Below are 23,815 nucleotides of genomic sequence, written 5' to 3' on the forward strand. Positions count from 1 at the left end.
CATTTTCTCCTTGATATATGAAAAATAAAATATCAAAATATATTTTATCCTATTATTTTCTAATTGTCTTGAAAATATTTTGAAAATTTGACACTATCTGGGCATTTTGTAGAAGTGCTTGGTGAGTGTTTGGTGAAATTCACATGCATTTAAGGGTTAATAACGACATAAACTTCAGTCTGAGCACTATGAATATTATGCCAAAGGCTTGGAGTGACTTCAGGAATTTTTGGGGATACTAACCCTTTAGTCTTGGAGTGCTAACTGCTGACAAGAAAATAAAGTGACATTTCACAATAAATTATATTGAGGTGAATGAAAAATATGAGCACTACAGCTGACGGGCAACATATTTTAATTTTCATAAAGAACAGCCCTAATGAATAATGTTATTACCTTGCATGCAACCTTGTAATACACGAGCCGGAAGTGTCAAAGAAGGGCCACAAAATGACAAAATGAATGAAACTATAGGTTAGATTTAGGTTTAAGGTCTAGGGTAGGGAGGTAGGTTTTGTTGATTTAAAACTTGATAGAGCAATAACCTTAAAAAACAGAAACTTTAATTCGCTTTTAGCACCACAGAATTGACATTTCCCCTTGGAACTGCTCGAATACGTGTAATAAATCATGTAATATAATTTTGCATAAATGTTGCCACAGTCACATAATTTTCATGAGATAAGGCTGCTTTTATGCCTTTACAAAATGTTGGTATCAAACCACACCAAAACAACAACTGACTCTCGGAGGAATCATATTCTGTCCAGTTTTGTAAATGCATTTAGCTACAAACCATTTTTCTTCTGGCCCTAACTGATTCCTATTAATAAGTATTAGGAAATATGCATAATTGTCACACATGTTTTTGTTTTGTTCTTACTTGTTAAAGGGCACTCCAGATTTGCGGCAAAACTGTTTATATACATTATGTACTATATGACAATGTATATGCACTTGTAGGTTTGTGAAGAAAGGGTTTACATTTAACAAGTGCAAGTGCTGTTCTGTCTGAGAGAGGTATCTTATTTCAATTCTGGTTCAGCTTTTATAAGTTCCTCTGGAGACCACAAGCACACAATACATGATCCTCCTTTGTGAAAGAGTTTGCACACACCGTACTGCTGTTCTGAGATGATTGTAAAAAAGAGGGAAGAGCAATATTCACATTGGCAGTAAGATGAAAATTAAACCAATCTTCAGATGGTTTGTAATGCAAAGAAGCCAAGATCCCCTGTGAAATGAAGAAACATACAGGATTTTGTACAACCCTGATCTGAAAAAGAAGAATGAATGTGTCTTTTGTCCCTTCAAATATTTCAAAGTCATGAGTGCTCTGTACTCTGTAGGTACACATGCACTACCTGGTGATCTAGTTTCCAAAAATAGACCATTAACATGGTTTGACAAGTCCATTAAAGTGAAGGTGAATTAATTGCAAATTAATTATTAACACCTAACTGTAAAAGAGTTGATAATCTCACTTTAACAAGGACAGAGGTTTTCACAGTGATTGGAAGGACAGAGAAATAGACAACTGGATGAGCTTAATGATCATAAAATTTGAAGTGGCTTTTTGTGCTGACCAGATGGCTGTCTGCAAGGTGGGATGAGTTTTGACTCCATATGCGCAACCACACCTGTGGACTATCAGTCTGTTTTTTCGTTCAACATGCTCTCAGCCAGAGAATGGTGAGAGACAGAGTACCCAAACACTGGGGCTCAGTGAGGCACGTCTTATCTGACAATTTGGGTAACAGCCTGGGGCTATGCAAATTTGTCTGATATAATCACAACAAGACTAGATCTAGTATTTATCAAAAAAGCCAAATTATGTTTTTGACATGAGCCATGTTGAAGTACCATTTAACAGAAAGAGAGAAACTCACCATGAATATTTCATTGGGGTGCAAACATTATCTATTAAACATGTGAGAACACAGCTACTAAAATAATGGCCAATTCCAGCTTTCATGGCAGTTAGAAGATAAGCGGAAAAACATCCTTAAGTTTGTGTGGAAATGTAACCTTAAAGGTGCACCACTAGTATGACTAAACATTTTAGAAATTAATCACATTAAACACTCCTCCCATTTTCCATTGGTCGTGCAAAGCAGATAGTCCCGCCCCAATGTTGCTATGGCTTATTGAGATGCTCAAACAAAAAGTGCAATGTTTTGATAGTTCCACAAAGCCACACCCTGCATCCGAAATTGCGTACTGTCAGAGTATGTACTGTATTTGATGAAGGACGCACTTCTCAGTCGGTAAAACAATGCATTCTTTATGTATGCATGTGAGTAGTATTAATAGATTCCATATATACTTCATCTGGGGATGTAGATATTGACCCGTGACCTGAATACATGACATTATAACAACAACCACGAAAATAATCTACTCATGTCTATGACTTTCTTTCTGCTGCAGAACAAAAACAAAGATTTTTAGAAGAATATATCAGCTCTGTGGGCCCATACAACTTTGAATCTTTAAAAATCATGGAAGAGGAAGAATAAAAGTAATCCATAAGTCTCCAGTGGTTATATCCCTATCTTCTGAAGCGATATGATTAGGGCTGAATTTTTATTTTTGGATTAACTATCCCTTTAATAGAAAAGTATTGCACAGTAGGTGTGTGTGTGTTCCTCTGTGTGTTTTTGTACGTTGAGTGGGGTCACAATAATGTCCTTGCTACATGTTTATACCACAACATACATCTCGGCACAGATAATTTAATATCTTTTCCAGCTGACCCTGTTTAAGCTTATTACTATGAGGCAGGACACTGAAGGCCAACTGACCAGTCCATAGGGAGCTCTCTATTGCTCATGCATCAAGAAAGCCCCTCATAACTCTCATCTGACAGGTCCACTAATCCAATATGTCACTGTATAAGAGCATATGCATGTGTACATGCCTGTTCTCAGCCTTCTATTAGTGCTATGGGTCAGCCATTTGTCTTACAGTGGAAGGGTCATTCGCCCTATGCCTTGAAGAAAGGCATGTCCTTATCATTCTCTCTCAATATGATGTTATATGGCCAATACCTGCACAGGCCTGACACTGTCATAAGAAGACACCATTTACATCCCTCATGACACATTTCATATCGCATGACAACATTTTGACAAATGACTGTGCAAAATGGATGGAAAATTCATGGCATCTATGTGAGGATGGCCTGCATATTTTTAGAGAGAAAACATGTCAAATAGGCAACCACTGAATGTAAGGTAACAACAAGACAATACTGCTTGAACAAGAAAATGCCAGGGATTGGAAATGGAATTGGACACATCTCGTACAAAACAAATAACATCCTCACAGAACAGTCAAACATTGGTGAGGTACCGACTACAGATTGTACAGATTGCAACAATTCAGGAGCTTTGAAAAATCATACTGGTATTGCCCTAAGCTCTTAGATGTGAGAAGTATGCCCTCTGCAGGTTGTATGATGTCAATGGATCTGTGTAATGTGGAACCTCTACACCTGGGGGAGGTTTGATTATGGGTTCATTTTATCTAATATTTAATCGTTTTTAAAATGTTTCAAATGTATGTGTCTAATGAGAATCACTGAAATGATCACATTTATTTTGAGAAAAAATACTTATTTATCATTTTCAGTTTTGTTCAAGGTGATTAAATCAAAAGTTTTTAAATAACTGTCCAATAAGTAATGGATAGCATTTGGGGTAAAAGCCCCCCTGTTGCAAGGGCTAAAGGCCCACATTAAACACATTGTTTTTCTTAAAGGGATAGTTCACCCAAAAATGAAAATGCTCTCATTATTTACTCATGATATCCCAGATGTGCATGACTTACTTTCTTCTGCTGAACACAAACAAAGATTTTTAGAATAATATCTCAGCTGTGTATATCCATACAGTGCAAGTGAACAGGTACCAAAATTCTGAAGCTCCAAAAGCACATAAAGGCAGCGTAAAACTAATCCATACGACTCCAATGGTCAAATCCAGATCTTTAGAAGTGATATGATAGGTGTGGGTAAGAAACAGATCAATATTTAAGTCTTTTTGTACAACCCATCTCCACTTTCACTTTCACATTCTTCTTCTTTGTTTTTGGTGATTCGCATACTTTGTGCACATTGCCACCTACTGGGCACGGAGGGTAATTTATAATAGAAATGGACTTAAATATTGATCTGTTTCTCACACACACCTATCATATTGCTACTGAAGATATAGATTTAACAACTCAAGTCTTATGGATTACTTTTACGCTTCCTTTATGTGCTTTTTGAAGCTTAAAATGTTTGATTCCTGTTCCCTTGCATTGTGAGGATGGACAGAGCTGAGATATTATTCAGAAAATCTTAGTTTGTTTTTAGCAGAAGACAGAAAGTCATACACATCTTGGATGGCATGAGGGTGAGTAAATGATGAGAGAATTTTCATTTTTGGGGTGAACTATCCCTTTAAGTGGGGCGAATAGATTTGTTATGAAGAATGTTCAAAGTGGGCTCATATTAACTTGTCCAATCAAAATGGAGATTAATTTATTCATAGAATACATGAGATGTTATAAAATGCCAAATGTGTTTGAAATGAACAAGAAATCGTTTATCCTTTCTGAAGTAGTTATTTTGAGAAAGCATTATTTTAATTTGTCATTAAACAAAAAAAAAGCATCTTGCTGTCTCAAATGTATTTGCCTAAGCTGACCAATTTTGCCCTATAGCTAAATAACTATTTACACGATATCACTATAACTGAAGTGTGGGGTAAAAGGCTCCCAAGCCACTTTATTATTATTATTATTATTATTATTATTATTTATTTATTTTTTTAAGTTCCGCCATAGTCCCATCGCTAAAAGGACGATTTATAGAAGATGTAAACTGTACAGTTTAACACGTTCGTGCGGACGAATTAATATAACTGTTTTAACGAAATATGAGCAGCACATGTCTGCTTTTAACCCCTCCGGAAAGCATTGTCCCATAGACTTCCATACACAATTTTGGTTTGTTTGTACTGAGGGTAGAGTCAAAATAATTTTCTATGGCAAACATATGGGTCACAGGCCTGGTTTGTATAAATTCCAGTTTCACTTTTTTTTTTTTTATTATTTTATTATTATTTAGTTGTTACAGATTATAAACTTACCACTGCCTCTTATGTAACTCCACCACACGACTAAACCATTAAAAGCAAACCCAGTTGGAACTTTATAGTGGACTTATACACACACACACACACACACACACACACACACACACACACACACACACACACACACACACACACACATATATATATATATATATACATATATGTGTATGCCCTCTAGTGGACATATGGTGAATATCTGACAATTTGACCAGTTTTATCACATGGTTTTATCTTTATTTAAAACAAGATATGACAGCATGTTAGAAATTTGTGTTCACTTGCAGTGTAAATCTGAAATGTATGTGTTTTCAGTGTGACAAATGAAGTCACATTGTAATCTCCAATGTCTTTGGTGTGTTTCCCATATAAACGTACGATATTTATCACCAATCAAGTGTATCACAATAATTAAGAATTCTAACAATGTAGTATCAAACAAAACAAATTATATATACACACAATACAAAGAGCTGTGCGTCTCAACCTTGACTTTTCTCTCTTTGCCCCTGAAAAATGTGTGAATAAAAGTAGTAAATGAAATTAAGCTGGCATTATTAGTAAGGCCATTTTGAAAGTAAAGTGATCACAAAGCAGAAAAGCCCCCTGTGTTTCTCCTGTTGGCTTGGTCCAAGTTCAGTAGCAAAAGAGTCCACCACAAGAAAATGCAGTACCATCAAGTTTCAATACATTTACAAGACAAAAGAACTTGAACTGAACATATTTTTAAACAATGCACAGCGTTATAAAGGCTTGGCAACACTTAGAAACAGATCCTCACTTATAAGTCTGTCCAGTCTCTTTCAGCAGTCACTATTGGATATTTGTTGGATTTAAACAAACTGACATGGTTGATCAATCACCTTGATAGACTGAAGACATCATAAGCCACAATTCTTTAGCTTGTTCATATTTATTGTAAGACTGTGGTGGCTTTGAACACTAGCTCCTTGTTTAAACTGCATTTTGAATGCGTATTTATAAGTACAAAAACGGCATTGAACTATGAAATCTTGCAGCTTGTCCGTGTGCAGTTCTGGGAAGGGCTCAGTGGCAGATAGATGACTTTGGTTTTTTTGGTTCCGTTCCTTTTTTTAGCACTGCTGGTTATGACCGAGTAGGAACGGCCGTGCATCATCCTGGCGTTAAGGCCGTTTGCCATGGAGAAGGACTTCAGATGGCTCTTTAAGGCAACAGGAAGGGGAAGTTTGTCTACAAGGTGCACTGGAGTACAGGACACAATCGAACGACAGCACAGGTCCTGCAGACTCAATACTGTATGAAAGAAAAGAAGAGATAGTGGAGGTGCTTTTTCAAGTAGATACAGTATAACCGATGTTGTTTTTTTGTGCATCTGATAGTGTGCAAAACTTTGTTACAGTATATATACACTGCATGCATATATCTATAATATTCCACTCAGAAGTAATTCAAAAGAACATTAGTATCTTCTAAGTCTATATATGGTTTGGAACAGTTATAACATCAGTGTCTTGGAGCATTTTTGTCTTTCAAGGGTGAAATCATCCAGTACATTTTTTTTATCATATTCCTTGACCTTGCATAATCTCCAGTCAAAACAAACATATAATACTTCCATTCTAATGCCTAATCTCGCTTAACCTTCTTCCTACAAGCATTTTTCTAACACAAACCAAAGCTATGATTATTGAAAGCTGAAATGAGCTGTGTAGGCGGCTGGCCATTAAACTGTCATTTGAACACTGGGTTTCTCTGCTTCGAGCAGTATAAAATCTCAAAGCTTTGCATACTTCAGGTTTGCTAAGCATTCCTTGGGCCTATACATAATTGCAGGATTGATCTGAGAGAAGAAAAACATGTGTTGCTGTTCCATATGTGGTCATTCTCAGAAATGGCTCTTCTAAAAGGTCTGCTTTAATCTATGACAGTGTTCTCTGATGCATCATCTAATGTCAGAAGCATTTATGGTAAAGCATTTTTAATTCCCTGAGAGAACATTTCCAACCTCAGCAGCAAAATGAGTCATGGGAAAATGCTGATGGAAGTGTAATGGAACAAGACAACAGTAGTATAGTTGTGAGTTATTAAAGGAATACTTCGGGTTCAATACAAGTTTAGCTCAATTTACAGAATTTGTGGCAAAATGTTGATTGCCACACAAAAATTTATATCGACTTGTACCTCCTTTTCTTAAAAATAAATAGAACAAAAATCTGGGTTACACTGACATACCATGGACGTAAATGGGGCCAATCTGTAAACTTTAATATACAGACTGTTTCAAAAGTATAGCCACAAGATGTAAACAAGATACGTTGTAAACATGATTAGTGCATATTAGTGCGATAAAATCACTTACTAACCTTTTCTGTATAAAGTTATATCCAATTTTACAACTTCGTTGCCATGACAACATGATGCCATAAACCCTGTAATCCTGGTAAACGATGATTTAAATGGTCACAACACCCCCGTTTCAGCACAGTTGAGCTTTCACCACATTTTAAAAAGATGCGCTCAAAGTGGGCGTGATCAGCAGCGAAGTGAGGGGAGAAGGGGGAGTGAACCCAATAAATGTCTGATCCAGTCTACTAATAATGCAGTTAACAGCATAAAAGATTCTCACAATTGCTCGTAACAGAATGCACAAATAAATTATACACTGTTTTGTAAACTCACAATACATTACTCACACTGGTAATTTATAGGTAATTTATATCTGTCATTTAATATGCAAATAACTGCCAAGCCATGTACTCTGTATCGAAAATATGTACATGTTTTTTATACTTTAATAACTTTTGAGACTTATTCCAAGATGATGATTTACAAATATAAGTGCTTAGATTGGTTAACACACTTACATTAAGGAAGTCTGGATGGATGGATGGTTGGGTGGATGGCATTTGTGTCTGGGACACTCAATGTAAACCGCTTCTAACGAGTCCCAGTCAGAGACACCACACATCACTGCATATCTCAAAACACTCACGTTAATAAATGCATGCTGGGCGAATATTTAAAAGGTGTTGCTTTTAAATGAAAGCCTGTCCTGTCCCTCTTTCAGCAGCACGGGGGGACTTGCGTCACAGTACTTTCAACTCTCTCAACTGACTGATGGCGCTTATAGTGATGGGTCGTTCGCGAACGAGTCGGCTCTAAGAGCCGGCTCTTGTAGGTGAACGTTGGGAGCCGGCTCGCATATCAGAAGAGCCGAATCTATTTATAAAAATATTTTTAAAAAATAAGATATAAATAATCAAAAGATTTAAATGAACAGAATTAACGAATTCAAAGAACGAAAAAAGAAATAAAATAATATAGGCCTAAATGCTCAAGCGCACACACATTCGTTCTGACTGTCCATTCAGACTAACAGCCTCACCTGTTGTTCCTGTCAATCAGACACGCAATGAACCAAAGATGTGTGAGGGAGGGCGGAGCCAATTTATTATGTTGTTCAGATTGTATTCGTTTTGATTTGTTACATTTATATGCACTTTGTTTATATACATTAAAAAAGTTATTCTTTAAATGCACATGTGTAATAGCATCCTTCTTTTTCACATTTATTTCAGATTGTGGGATGCTGCAGTTTTGCAAATTATTTATTTTTCTTTGATATGGTACAATATTCTGTTATGCTGTTCAGATTGTATTCGTTTTGAATGGTTAGATTTATATGCACTTTGTTTATATACATTAAAAAGTTATACTTTAAATGCAAATGCAAACCAATGCATTTTTAAATACATTGTGGTTAAGGTAGAGTATGATTTCATTGAATAATTTAATTTGAATTGTTTTAACACCAATCATAGTCAAACTATCGCAAACTGTTTGACTTGAAAAAAGAAAAAATAAAATATTTTTTTAAAGAGCCGTTTGGGAGCCAAAAGAGCTGGCTCTTTTTGGTGAGCTGAGCCGAACGAGCCAGCTCACTGAAAAGAGCCGGAATGCCCATCACTAGGCGCTTGAGAGTTTGAAGCGCTGGTCATGTGCATGGCAATGACTTGCTTGTCAAAGGGTAAAGGCCACGCCTTCTCATGAATAATATCGAGAACACCCGTGACATAGATTTGCTTAAACTCAATGGAAAGCCTAAACCATGTACGTCACGACCTGTGACATTGACTCGATATTCATTTCATACCCAGAAGACGAAAATAGCCCGAAAATCCCTAAATTAACCCTTTTCCTCTTGAAATTAAAAATAACAAATGTTGACATTCTCTGCCCTGGTGTGCAAGACATATATACCTGTTAACATCTCAAAAAAATTTGTTGTAGTGTTTCATGACCCTTAACAACTTTAAAGCTCAAATAATACACAAGTTTAACAGAAAAATTTATGTAAGTACTTTTATAAAACTCTAAGCTTCACATTTCAGCCTTTATCCCTTGTGCTACCCTGTGTACACATGCGTGGACGTAGTATTTTGGCTTCCCAACATGCAACGCATGATTTAAATGAATTTAAACAGATTGATCTCAGTTCAGGAGAGTTTGTGCTGTCAGTAAAGGGTTCAACTTTCGACACACGTCATGTGACTAAACATCATGGCGCTGACCACAGCGGAGTTTGTCTTTGGGAGAAATGGCAACAAAACTACACTGAAACCTGTTTGAATCAAAAGATCCATCTGATATGCCATTTTTAACATTTGAGAAATTTATCACAAACTCAACGCTGATAAACACAATGCACACTAATGTGTACTTTAGTACATCTTTTCCTTAGAAATCCTATACTGTGCATTATCACATTAAGAATCAATGGGTTCATCCAAAAGCTGAAAAAGGTTGCTTTCAGAGGCTTTCTATGGAAATAGGATGAAAATAAGGTCCATTTCAAACTGTTCTGAGACCAGTGCAGTCAGACAGCACAATGGAGGTTAAGTCATTCACTAAACAGGGAGCAAGGGAGAATCCTATAAAGTTAATTCAATCCAAACTTCCTATCAAAGTTCAGTTTCAGGCTACAGATGGTGTTTGGATCACTCAACATGTTTGGCAGACATGGTACAATGGTAATCAGTACATTGATTCAGAATTTAAAATGTATCATTTTATTTTAACATGGTTGGCAGTGATTGGATGATGCTGGCCATTACTTTGAATCAGAATTATTTATGCTACTTTCTGATGTAATGTTTGTACATTCTCAAAAACATGAATAATCAACACTTCTGGAAACATAATAAACAATTTGATTAAAAAAACCCCTGACTTTCAATAGCTTGATATTATTTAAAATGTTCAACTTAGTCCCACTGTCCACATATTTTTATTAGGTGCTACTAGTTACAAATCAAAAAGGGAAATGGAAAATGCACACAGCAGTCACGCTCGGGTCACACTGTTATCTTGATTTATTTTATTTTAAGTCTAAATAATTTTTTGCAGTAATCATTGTTATGCCACAAGTTCTGTTTATTGAGCTTAATTTACATTGAACCCAGAAAATTCATTTAAGGGACTGTGAAGCCCTTATATCTGTAGAGATGAGGGTGCTGGCTTACCTCCTTTATTGTTTTATATGATTTAGTTATAATTATACAAAAATTTTACAATTTTACATGAATACTTCACTTATTTTGTCTGTGAAAATATTGAAGCATGTACAGTACATGCCCCTCTGTTCCATAAAACACTTGTTCATTGTGACCACAGCTGTCAACTCCAAAAAAAAAAAAGAAAACAAAAAAAAATACCATAACAGTAGTCCATAGGTCTGGGGTGCTATATTACAAATCTTTTGGAGTCATTCTGAATAGCGACTTAAATTACAGTCTGAAGACTTGGAATATAGCGTACAATGAGTATAGGTTGCTTTATTTGTGCTTTAATATTTTCTTATGTGCTATCTGGAGATTGATAGCCATGGTCTCAATGATCTGTCATTGTACAGAAAAAGACATGCCCTTATTATAAATGAATAATCTATTTTGTCCTTATGAGGCCTGACAGTAGACGTACCTTTATTGGGTCTCCAAAGCCGCTCCATACCATGCCTCATGAGCACAATCCGAGCCAGCTCAGTGAAGGACTCAGTAATGTTGAAGTTACAGAGAGGGCTGACCTCAAAGAATGTAATGCCCAGTCGCTCTGCAAATGCCTGGGCATGCTCAGTGGTCACCTGACGCTTATAGGCCAGGTGAAGCCTGTTCCCCACCAGGATTTTTGGTACACCAGGTGCATGCTGTATAAAGAACAGCATGACAATGGTTTTTCACTTAAATTGACCTGCTCTGTGACACATAATTTTTTTAAGAGCACAAATATTCCATATAGTCTCTCAATCAATGAGGTCAAAAATACATTTATCACACTGCAAGACACAAGTGTCACTGCTTGACATGTCAACTACCCATATAGAGTACTGTATATACATTATATATAAACACAAATATTCAGAACATATATAAATATAAATATTCTTCTCATATTGTATGTTCTTAGTATGATGTTACTACAAAATCACAGGCCAACTTATATTCATATAAAATACTACACTATACTGTACATATTCATACTACACAGTAATCTTTTAACATGTCGATTACTGTACAAACTATAAGCTGTAGTTTTGGATCTGATTTTACCTCATCAATCTCTTTAATCCATCTATCAATGCCATCAAACGACCACCGGTTTGTGATGTCATATACCAGGATAACACCCTGTAAGAAACACATATTAGTTTCCTCGTAACAGACAATGCACATAAAACTCAAATGCACTTTTAATTCTTAAAGTAAAAAGAGACATAATGGATGATAATGCTGAGAACAACATGGTCATTCTCAGAAACTTCATAAGGTAACAAGTTGACATTGTTTAACATCTCATATGTCAATGAATCAGTAGTTGAAGAACTTCATGATGCAATGTCAATAAACCATGCGGCTTTCCTTAGAGTGTGGCAGTTATCTGTGTAGTATATCTGTGTTCCACAGAACAAGGAAATGTCATATCAACAATAGTTGCCCACTCCGATTTATAGTACGCCACACTTTCAACAAGAAAGGCTGATCTTTGGGTGGAGTATTTAACAACACTGTCTGGGAACACTGGGATTTCCCAAATAGTCAAAAGACCATTTCTAAAGTGTTTTTGCCCATTATATAACAGTGGGCTCAAACATAAACACAAAATAATCTGAAGAAAACAGAAAATACTCTGCAGTGCAAAAAGTCAGTAGTTTGTCTTGTTTTCCAGTAAAAAATATCTAAATATCCCATAAGCAATATAAGTTTACTTGAAAAACAAAACTGGATGACATATTAAAGGGATATTTCACCCAAAAATGAAAATTCTATCATCCTTTACTCACTATCTTGTTTTTCCAAACCCATATGACTCTTTCTTCAGTGAAACACAAAGGTGTTAGGCAGAATGTTAGTCTCAGTCACCATTTACTTTTATTGTTTGGAACAACATGAGGGTGTGAAAATGATAACAAAATTGTCATTTTTGGTAAACAATCTCTTTAAGACTGAAATTAGGTTTTTTTCTTACCCCAATGGCAAATTGTTTTTTCCTGTTTAAGGCATATTTCTAGCATAACTTAGTGAGGTTTATGCTAAATGTGGTGAGAAAACCAAACTTAATTTAAGAATCTGTACACTCTCTGAAAACAAGTCTTATTATCTTATGCTCTGTGTTGTTTGGGATGTTTTAAGGATGTGGGAAAACAAGACAAAATAATGCATTTTTTATAAAAAATTTTGCAGTGCACCGTATGTATTGTTCACAGTGTTTTTAGAATTAATTGCTGTTGTACCTGTGCCCCTCTGGAATATGAGCGGAAAATGGTGCAGAATCTGCCTTGTCCTGAGGTGTCCCTGCAAAACAACACAACACGGAGCGTCTGCATCACAAAGCACACATTCAGCTTCCTTCTGGTTCTTCAAAACGTCTGTAGCCATTGTCTTTCCCTGTGTATGGTGACGTGAGGAGCTCTCTGTGGTTGGTGCCAGGGCAGCAGACTTTAAGTAGGAGCAGTGAAATGAATCATTCACCATCCCGGGGCTGAGCACAGCGCCAAGACGTGCCAGTCATGTTGCAACGGGTAGTACTGGAGTAGCACAAACACTCCTCTCTAAACTGCTTTGTCAAGAACGGATTATCAATAATTGATTCCAGACTCTATAAAAAGCTCAGAATTTATAAACAACATCCAGGCATGGCAAGTGGGGTTGACTTGGCTGAATGTTTCATTTGGGAGAGTTTGCTAAGGAGTGCTGTAATTAACATATCCAGACGTTTGGCATGTTCACTTCATATTTTGAAAACCAACAGAGCCTTATTGAATAAATGACTGAATGGAATGACGGAATAAATAGTGCGATCTCTAGTTTCTCCTCATGCTCGGTTTGAGTGGTAGTTCAAGTAGATAAAAGGAAGAAGCTGATCAAGCTGAAGCTTGAAGTTCAACATAAATTTCTAGAGGCTGTCAGGTGCTGCAGTCATGGGTTTCCAGTTTACCAGGAAAGGTAAGATGTGAGCTGTCAACTCTGATGTAATGCTACTCACCAAAGCTGGAGCTTGACCCTGCGTCCATCGAGTAATATGGTTGTTGTCTTGTAATCAATTCCTGCAAGTAAAGAAGAAATAACTAAATTACTTAAAGGGGTCATGTCATGAAATTTTCCTTGATCTTTTGACATATAATAGTTATTGAACTATAAAAACATACAGTTAAAGTCAACGCCTCCTTTTACATGATTGCCTCTTTTGTCCACCCACTGGTGCGCAGTCAGAGTGAATGATGAGAGCCGTATGGATACAGCCATTGTTATACACCCAGGGGGACCAATAACTAAGTTTCCATCCACTTTTTGCAGTTTTCTGTTTTCAACAAACTGAAAATGCGTAAAAAGTTTTTTGCGAAAATTGCCGTCCCTGCTCGTTTACATTCAAATGGCCTTTTATAAAATGGTGTGCGTCATGACATCATTCTTAAAAAGAAAAACACTTAGTCTCATAAGTTTTGGTTTAGCACAAAAGAAATCTGTCCATGAGGCATTTCCATCAGGGGTTGACTGACCATCGGGAGAACCGTGACTTTTCCCGTAGGGCCGGCCGCGAAACGGGGCCGAATGGGCCGCAATAAGCTGAAATGGGCCGCCGTGTTATGCAGAACGGGCCACAAAACGCTGCTGCGATATGCAGAAAAGGACAGCCCACCCACAAACAACTTTTGGGCCAGGTTTCCCTACCCCCCCTCAACAACTTTTGGGCCAGATTTCCCTACACATCAACCATCAGAATGGGGAACAAATGTGCAGTGTCTCAGTGATTTTGACCGTGGCATGGTTGTTAGTGCCAGACAGGTTTAAGTGTTTCTGTAACTGCTGAACTCCTGGGATGTTCATGCACAACAGTCTCAAGAGTTTACTCAGAATGGTGCCAAAAACAAAAAACATACAACGAGTTCTTCAGTTCTGCAGACTGAAACACCTGTTGATGAGAGGGGTCAACGGAGAATGGCCAGACTGGTTCAAGCTGAAAGGCTACGATACTGTAACTCAGATAACCACTCTGTACAATTGTATTGAGCAGAATAGCATCTTAGAATGCACAACGCATCGAATCTTGAGGCGAATGGGTGACAACAGCAGAAGACCACGTTGGGCCCTTAATTAGAACCATAGGTGTTCCTAATAAAGTGCTCAGTGATTGTAGCTATTAATGAATGACCTGGAATGCTTTCAGGTGATTTTGTAAATTGCTTGCACGTTTTCATTATTTTAATCTTGCAAAAAACTGTTCCATGAGTGTTGGCAGGGGGTGTTTGCACCTCAAAGATTTTAGCATATCATAAAATATATTGACGTCTTAAAGGGGACAGCACAGAAAACCAGTGTTTCAGACAGAAGGCCAGAAAAAGGTCATTTATTATGACTATATATATATATATATATATATATATATACATATATATATATATATATTACTAACATGATAAGTGAACTTCAAGGAAAATATTTAAGTAAAAATAAAAATAAAAATTTATGACGTGACCCCTTTAAAAAATCTTCAGATTATTTCTTCTTCCACCATTCATTATATGCTCAACTGTGTTAAAGAAACAGAGTAACAGCACAGAAATATGTTATTTCTCATTAAAATAATTTTTGCATTTTCTAAAGAAAATGTCAGGTGCTTGCCCATGCAAAACTAGTGCAAAAAAGCACATTTTCTTAGTCTCTTAGCCCATTATATTACAGTGAACTCACACATAAATTCACAAATTGGTGTCTATAGAAAACACGCTGAAAAAAATAAATTGCAATGTTATTCATGTCCATAGCAATTTGGGACGAGTTATGTGCACAGTTCAATACTTTGGGTTAGGGGTTTGTTCAAATGCTTAATAAAAATGATACTTGCCTTAGCAAACAGCACTAGCAATGGAATTTATAACTTGTTTTGACCATAAAATAACTGGAAATGGGAAAGGTAAGTAGTGTAAACTGCAGCAGAATGTTCCAGAGAGATTTTTGCATTTTGGTCATGTTTTTTGAGTTCATTTCTCTCACTTTTGATCAGCAATTTGAGTGACAGAAACTATGATTAAATTAAGTATGCTGTTATAAACATGACACTTTTGTGGAGGATGCTTGAGCTGAGACAGAAGAGCTGTTAGTGTCACCTCTGTGGGGGTTTCAGATTCCAAACACACTGACATTCTGATCACAGGGAATTTTAAAACACATCATACACATTCCACCGAGATGAGACTGAAATCCAACACTCTAAAAATACACATTTAACAACTGGGAGATTCCATTCAGGTGACAGAAAAAGGTTTTGAAAAGACTACCACTGTCACTAAAGAATGGAACCAAAATTAACCAATCACACCAGTCACCTTGCGAACTATGAGGTCACTGTTACAGCCCATCAAAAGGCATACACTAATTGTTAGTTTAAGTCAATCATATTCTGTTTGGGGTCTGAAAGAGCCTTCATGAGTTTCCCTCATCTTTTTCAGAACTTGATAACATACAGTATTTCAAAAGTCCTCCATGAAACTCCATACTTTTGTTTCAGGTCTCGGAGACCTCAGGTATAAACACATAATCAAATGCAACGATTTTTTATATGCTAAGATTTTCAGATTGGTGTACACACTGTAGCAGTTCTGGTCAACATACTCCAGCCAACTGTCTATTTTTGGTTTCAGATTATTTTTTTCTTTGACTACAGTCAAACTGACCCCCAAACAGAAGCAGTATTAATGTATTGGATAAAATTCACATTTCTGAAAAGTCTATGTCTACTTTATGATACAACAGAGAGTTATGCTTCAACAATATTCTGTATTTTGAATGGGATTTAATCCTAAAAAGGTTTTTGTATCCTGGGGTACACGAGCATTGGGCCAATTTTTTTAGAAAATTATCGAAAAAGTGGGTCCCTGCAAATACTTGTATACAAACTATTGCATCAACAATCTTTATCTAAAAGTAACACGGCAAAATTTTTTGAGAAGGCAGCTGACCTCAAAGCAAATGTTCCTATCTTCTCAATGAATGAAAATCAAATTGAAAATCAAATATATAAAAAAAAAAAAAAAAAAAGAAAATCTATTATTTGGACCCTAATGTGTCAGAAAAAAGAGATCAATTAATTTCATGAGGTATGTTGGTCAGAGGAACATTTCAAAACAATTCAAATGGGTTAGTGCTGAAATCACTATTATTGTTTTTATACATAAATCATTGGGGTTTCTGGGACGTTAAACATACTATAACAGTGGACTCACACATAAATTCACAATTGGTGTGTCTAAAGCAAACACGCTGAAGAAAATACATTTTCTAAACTGCAAATAATAACAATTATCTAGCCAGTTTTTAGGGTCCAAGCATTGAAAGTGCGGAGACCCTATTGTTCTTCTAAGGATTATTATTATTCTTTTTTCAAGGTTTTCGGTACTTTTGGGGTACTTAACATGTTAAAACTCTTGAAATTTTGCACACACATCAGAGTCATCGGCCATTAGGGCCACCTTGAAAATGGGCATGTAAGGGCTCTGTAGCACCCCCATTTTCACCTGCAGTCACCAAAATTGGTACATATATAGTTCTCATAAAGCCGAACAACTTTCATACTCACAGTAATTAGCTCCGCCCAACAGGAAGTCAGACATTTTGGATTTTATGAAAATCTTGCAGGCTTCTGAACTTTTAAATACTCCTCCTAGGGGATTCATGTCAAGACATTGTAGATGCTAACATTTCAAAGCAATTCAAAGGGGTTAGTGCTGAAATCACTATTATTTTTTTTATACAAAAATTATTGGGGTTTCTGGGACGTTAAACATACTATAAATTCCTTTGCACTCCAAAGGCAATCTTTCACCACAATTTCTTTCTGTGATTAACATTTTGAATCAATACAATGGATTCCTGTGAAGCCAATTCACACCTGGAGCAAACATTAGTGTGCCGACAAAGCGAGGCTGTTTTTGTTGTTGTTGTTGTTGTTTTACAGTGTTGTATTTTTTTTTTCTTGTTTTTTTTTCGGGCAATTAAATGCCCTGAGCAATAAAATATGAGCTTTGGATCACATGTCAGGAGCTGTTGCAGTTACCAAAACCAGCGCAACAGGTGGTGCCAAAGCACAGAAAACTGTTTTGACAACCAACATTAAATGCTAAAGGAACTCGTGGAAGACGTCCTGAACCAGCAGTGAGGACATGTATTTCATTTGCATCAGATGCCTTAAAAACTGAAACTTGTATGGGTTCTTTGAAAGGGATAGTTCACCCAAAAATGAAAATTCTCTTAACATTTACTCACCCTCATGCCATCCCAGATGTGCATGACTTTCTTTCTTCTGCAGAACACAAACGAAGATTTTTAGAAAAATATCTCAGCTCTGTAGGTCCACACAATGCAAGTGAATGGTAATCAGACCTTTAAAGCTCAAAAAATCACAGAAAGACCAAATAAGATCCTGTTTCCACCTGGTATTAAGATGCGTTTTGAGTGATCTGATCAAATATGGTCATCCCTAAATATAGGTCTAAACGTTTTGTGGTCGGATCACAAAAACCACATATGAATGTGGTCAAAAACGCATGTGACAACATCGCATTTGATGTGTAAACACTAATCCATCCTGTATGCGCCCAGGCAGCAGTGAAGTGCCACCCCTCACCTGTCAATCAACCGTTGCGCTAAAACAAGAGTTTACACTTTGCCGTTTACGAGTGGCTTTAAAAGGAAATAACTGTCAGATTGGAAAATTATACACAATACATACACATTAGTGCCCAACCAATATATCGGTCGGCCGATATTATCATCTGACCACATGTGATTGGATCATCTGTGACGCATTATAATACCAGGTGTAAAGGGGGTCTAAAAGTAATCCATACAACTCCAGTGGTTAAATGCATATCTTCTGAAGCGATTTGATAGATATGGGTGAGGAACATATCAATATTTACCAGCAACTCCTTTTTAAATATAAATCTCCACTTTTACTTTAAAAATATGAAAGAATGTACCAGGGTGAAATTGCTTGTCATATAGCCTATTGCAAAAGTGTGAATGTGCCAATGGCAATCATTCGCGTCGATTTCTATGGGAAAGGGTCATTTGTCAGTGATTCACCTTTCATAATCGCTTCGCCTTGGTGTGCAAAGGAGTAAAGTCAATCTCAACACAACATGAAGGTTAAATGCTAAGCTAAATAAATGTATTCTATCTATAGTATAAACTAGATGTAACTATAGTATAAAAATAAAAAAAACATACACAGATATTTCATCATATTTTCCACAACTGTATATAGCTTTTATCAATCCTTTGATTATTTAATTCAAAGTAGTGCATCATACTAAAACACATATAATACCAGGTCTCAAGTACTATTTTGTCCTTAATAAAATGTCTGCCTGTAGGATGCAGTCTTCCTGCTTGTGTGGGCAAGCTCTGATTCATCCTAACATATTTTTTCACACTAACTCTTTCTGTCTCCCCACGCAATTACCCCGCTCTGCACTTCTCCTCACCTCTCTCTCAGCATCCAGCAGGGAACCATAGACCTTTTCTGATGAGAATAACACATTTACCGGATCAACAGGAGTAAGTGGATGAGGAGGAAGCCTCTGTGGATAATGGTGTTCAAAATATAGAGCTCTGGGAGAAACAGTTATGCTAACACTTTACTGATCCATCCCCATGAAACCTGAAGTCATAAAATTATACACAAACAAAAACACTGTCAGTCTGTATGAAGGTTATTTTCAGACAGAGAATGTCAGTCCCTAACATTTTGCCTAGTATATCCTTTTCTGCTCCATGGAAGAAAGTCATACAGGTTTGGAACAACATGAGGATGAGTAAATGATGACAGAATTTTCATTTTTGAGTGGCCTATCTCTTTAGCTCACATAGGCCTTACATAACCGAAAACATATCGAGCAACACATCAGCCTGTTTGTTATTGATAAGACATGAGATAAATGTTTCAGTAGCGCAGAACTGCATCTGACTTCTCTCTCCGTGTGACCACAGTGAGGAACAGCTGCAAGGCTTCAATTGTTTCTGGCCCTTTTAAGACCAAACATGATAGTCAAAACTCCCTTTTCATCATTCAAACAAACAAGTTGCTTGAGACGTTCATGCAAGTGTTTAGATAAACATCAGAATGTTCCACTCTTTTATCGTCAGCAAACCTTCACTGGATCCTGATTCTCATCAGCAGCATTTCGATCAGTGCTGGGAGCCATTATGTAAGAGCTTTGGCCAGTAGTAATAATCTCTATAAACAGAAATGCCAACAGAGTCTTCTGCAAGGTTGCTAGGCAAGAGCGCTTCCTGTCTAATCATAATCAGAATGGAGTTTATCGACCATATCGTACATATGCACTTTTAAGGAATTTCACTTGTTGAGTTGCTCCCGAGGTAACTATACTACAAAATATACAGGTAATAAAATATGATGGCATGTCTCTCCATGAAATTAAACAGCAAAAAGCTTCAGTCGTGTTTACGTGTTCTATTAATTGTTTGCATGCCAAATGTCTTAGTATTTGTTTTCTAAGCATTAGTATCCTGGCAAAGCAGTTTAGTAGACCTATGGGGGCAGTATTTTTCTAGAGAGTGTGTAAATGTATGTAGTATGAAGTCACTTTCACAGGCCTGCAGTGGGGAATTAATTTTTCATCACTGTTGCACTGGTTTTGTCTTTGTTGACAACTTTTCTTCACACATACTATTATGCAACTAGAAAAGAGTTTAACCATTTGTAGCAATCATTCCGAATCTGTTATGAGACAAACTGAAGGCATTTTCCTGACTAAACAATTTAAAGACAATTTAAAGGCACTTAGGGGCAGTTTACACGACAACGTTTTCAACTAAAAACGGAAAACTTTTTATGCGTTTTGGCTGTTCGTTTACACGACAATGCCGTTTTGGGGCCTGAAAATGCAAACTTTTGAAAATGGGTTTCAAAGTGCAAGTTTTTGAAAATAATGCCATTATCGTCTCCATGTAAACATACAAAAACGCGAATTTGTGAAAATTATGACGTCATGTGCACGCGTACTACGTGCTCAGTCTATAGGCATGCGCGCGAGACATTCAAAACTACAGTGGCGGACTACAGGACTGTGTTTGTGCTGCTCAAGATTTTGAGTTTATTGACGCTTCTCCAGCAAAGTAATTGTTGTAATTAAGCAACCTCATCATCCGTCCAGACAAAATTGCTCGATGCTTTCGCCATCTTCATTGTTTGTATTCACCGCTCTGTGGAAGAATGCTTATGTGCGCAGCGTTTCTTTAAAAAGTGACATCACCAACTACTGGCCTGGCATGCATAATACAGCGTTTTTAGTCTTTTCGCTGATTCGTGTGAATGGGGATCGTTTTGACAACGTTGTCGTCTGTACGTGAAACTTTTCAAAAACGCAAAGGAAAAACTTTTCAGTTTTTAGTACATCGTTGTCATGTAAACGTACCCTTAGTATAAAGATGATTGCGTTTGTTTTTTGTTCCTATAACCTGTTAGCCCTTTTCTAAACTTGGCTGACATTCCTCCCTCAGCTGTTTGAATAAATGAGTACACAACTGTGCAAGCCACCCATATCTCAGTCAGCCTCTGACCTTAAATGAACAGGCTGTTTGTCAATTTACAGGCTTGTTAATATCGGTCAGGGTAACTAAATTGCTCCAGTGTAATTTAAGCTGTTAAAATTTGTCTAGAAATGTTTATTACACCTTGGACTTTGGCCCAGTGTTCCCTGACAAAGAAATGAAAAACACCACATGTGCAACAGATTGATTATCCTGTTGAGGTGTACACAATAATACAATAATACATTAAAAAAAAAATTTTAGATTTGGGTGAACCTGTGATAGCATATTGGAAGACATACAAATAACTAAACCAGCAGTGTAAAACAACTGTCACAACAAGATCTGTTTGCTACTGATTTAATAAATCATATGCAAATTGTGATGCATTTACAGATTGTTAGTGTGAATTGTTAGTTATATTATATCAGACACTTGCATGTGTCACATGAACATGTTGTTGCTCTTTTAGACACATGGAAAATATGTTGTTTAGCCGTGAAACTGAGGTTTCACTACAATTGATTCTATCCCTTGGGAAGAGTTACGTTTACCAAAACAGGGAGTACAGTGGGTTAACTACCACTAAGCATTGAATTTAAGAGCTAGACGAATTGTGGACAGTTGAGAAATCTGATCTTGGTGTTTATGTGCCACATTTTGTGGATCCAGACATTAAACATGAATGAAAATTTCAAAATAAATGTAGAACAGATGAACAAACCAAAAGAGGTCCCTTGTTTTAAGTGGACAGTCATTTTTTGCATACTTCTGTATACAAAACTATTCACAAGTGATGTGTGTGCATACATAATACTTAATGGCAGTTTCTTTTTGACTTTTTTGCTTGTAATGTGACCATGATGGCATATGATACAGATGTTACATAATCTAACATTTATATTAAAATCCATTAAAGTGGATCAATCTCAAAGTGCAAACCATGCAAAATTCAAAATACAAACCGACTTTTGAGTCTCGTTTGTACAGTGATCATAACTTACCCATATTGTATCCATAGGGCGATTCACTAGATCCATCCTGTAGACTGGCCAGTATTTCCCCTTTCCCCACATCACTGTCTCCAACCAGCAGGAACTTCAGAAGGAAATCATAAGCTTTTGCTGGGCTGCTTCTGTGGTTCATCTTCACATCAGCCCGATGACCCATTCTGGTACATCATGTAACTGTCCCTTGATGAACTTAAATTACTCAGACCACCGCCAGTGCCACTAAACAATATACCTGATTCAAAAACAGATCTATCTATTCATCACAAGGCTTTCTTATGTTTAAAAATATCATGTCCAGTACATCACAAAAGCTGTCCTATTGTTCAAAGAGTCTGGCTATGGATCCGCTGATGCTGTTGCGTCACATTAGGAGGTAAATAAAGACCCTCATATGTTTACAGTATAGTAACATAAGCCAAATTACTTCTTAAATATGGCTGTTTATATGTAAAGGAACAGCAGAAATGTTAATCTCCGTAAAACTCCTGTCATTAACGTATCCCAAGGTTTTATCGCCTCTGCTCTTTCGAGCAAACCTTGTCCATCGGGCTGTGCTGCCACGATCCTTCTCTTCTATTAGCCTCCCTAAACAGAAAAATGAGAGTTCATTCTTAGATTTTCTGTGATTGGTTCCTGCCTAGAGTTGCTAGGGCGGCTCTGCTGTTTTTTTGGAGGTTAAGCGCATCCATCAAATTCCGTAACCGCCCATTCTGCGCTGTAAGAAGCTTTGGCCAAGCCCCTGTTTTGATCCTGTAGGGGCTGATGCCAGATCAGCGCCCGTTAAGTTAATCCATTTCGGTTTTGTGGCGCAGATGGTGGCTCAGCTGACTCTGCGTCGGCGCTCCAAGCGCTCCAAGCGCGTGCTCGGGTTTGTTGTTTTCCGGGGCACGAAGATTGACGTAGTGTAATTATGACGTAATAATAAAGTAGTGTGTCAAAGTGCAGTGTTTTGATCTAAAATACCTTTTTCTCAGTTCTACGTGTAGAATTACAGCAATAAATGTAAAATATATTTAAGTCACATACAATAAAACGATCAAAACTAAGTCCTTTGATGTTTCGGTAACACAATAATAAGGTTCCATTTGTTAACCTTAGTTAACAACATTAGTTAACATGACCTAACAATGAACAAAACATTTACAGAATTGACTTATCTAACTAGCAATGAACAATTGTATTTTTATTAACTAACATGAACTAAGATAAATAAATGCTGTAAAACTTATATTGTTCCTTGTTAGTTCATGATCCTAAATGCATTTACTAATGTTAACGAATGGAACTGTATTGTAAAGCGTTACCAATGTTTCTTATGATTCATTTCCCAAATTCCTTAAGCACTCCTGACCTTTGTATGTTTTATTAAGAATCTGTTGTGATAGATGTGTTACTAGCATTATTATAGCTATAGCAATACAGAAGTCTCTTCTGATGTTATTCTGAAAACAATTAATATATATATATATTGTACTATAAATGTATTGTAGGTCATAGTACTAAAAAAAGGGCGATAAATGTTTAACATCGAAAATTCCCTCAAAGTCCTCCACCTTGTAAATGCGATGCCAAT

General features: G+C 36.7%; 1 protein-coding gene across 1 annotated transcript; it reads right to left on the reverse strand.

The window, feature by feature from the left end:
* Positions 1-5,357: 5,357 nt before the first annotated feature.
* LOC127423407 (ras-related protein Rab-40B) lies at positions 5,358-23,084 on the reverse strand. The gene is made up of 6 exons (XM_051667669.1): positions 22,234-23,084; positions 13,662-13,722; positions 12,910-12,970; positions 11,729-11,806; positions 11,103-11,325; positions 5,358-6,416 (listed from the first exon to the last, which is right to left on the reverse strand). The coding sequence occupies exons 1-6, from the start codon at positions 22,397-22,399 to the stop codon at positions 6,145-6,147; spliced, it is 861 nt and encodes a 286-aa protein (XP_051523629.1). The 5' UTR covers positions 22,400-23,084; the 3' UTR covers positions 5,358-6,144.
* Positions 23,085-23,815: the final 731 nt, after the last annotated feature.

This window comes from Myxocyprinus asiaticus, chromosome 32 (assembly GCF_019703515.2).
Source record: "Myxocyprinus asiaticus isolate MX2 ecotype Aquarium Trade chromosome 32, UBuf_Myxa_2, whole genome shotgun sequence".
Taxonomy (NCBI): domain Eukaryota; kingdom Metazoa; phylum Chordata; class Actinopteri; order Cypriniformes; family Catostomidae; genus Myxocyprinus; species Myxocyprinus asiaticus.

Bases quoted from the DNA above. Each gene is read 5' to 3' on its own strand.
- LOC127423407 (XM_051667669.1), bottom strand. From the start codon at position 22,399: ATGGGTCATCGGGCTGATGTGAAGATGAACCACAGAAGCAGCCCAGCA. The intron at 13,723-22,233 runs GTAAGTTATGAT...CTTTACTTGCAG, and splicing joins GCCCTATGGATACAATATGG to GAATTGATTACAAGACAACA. The intron at 6,417-11,102 runs GTACGTCTACTG...TCTTTCATACAG, and splicing joins GCTTTGGAGACCCAATAAAG to TATTGAGTCTGCAGGACCTG.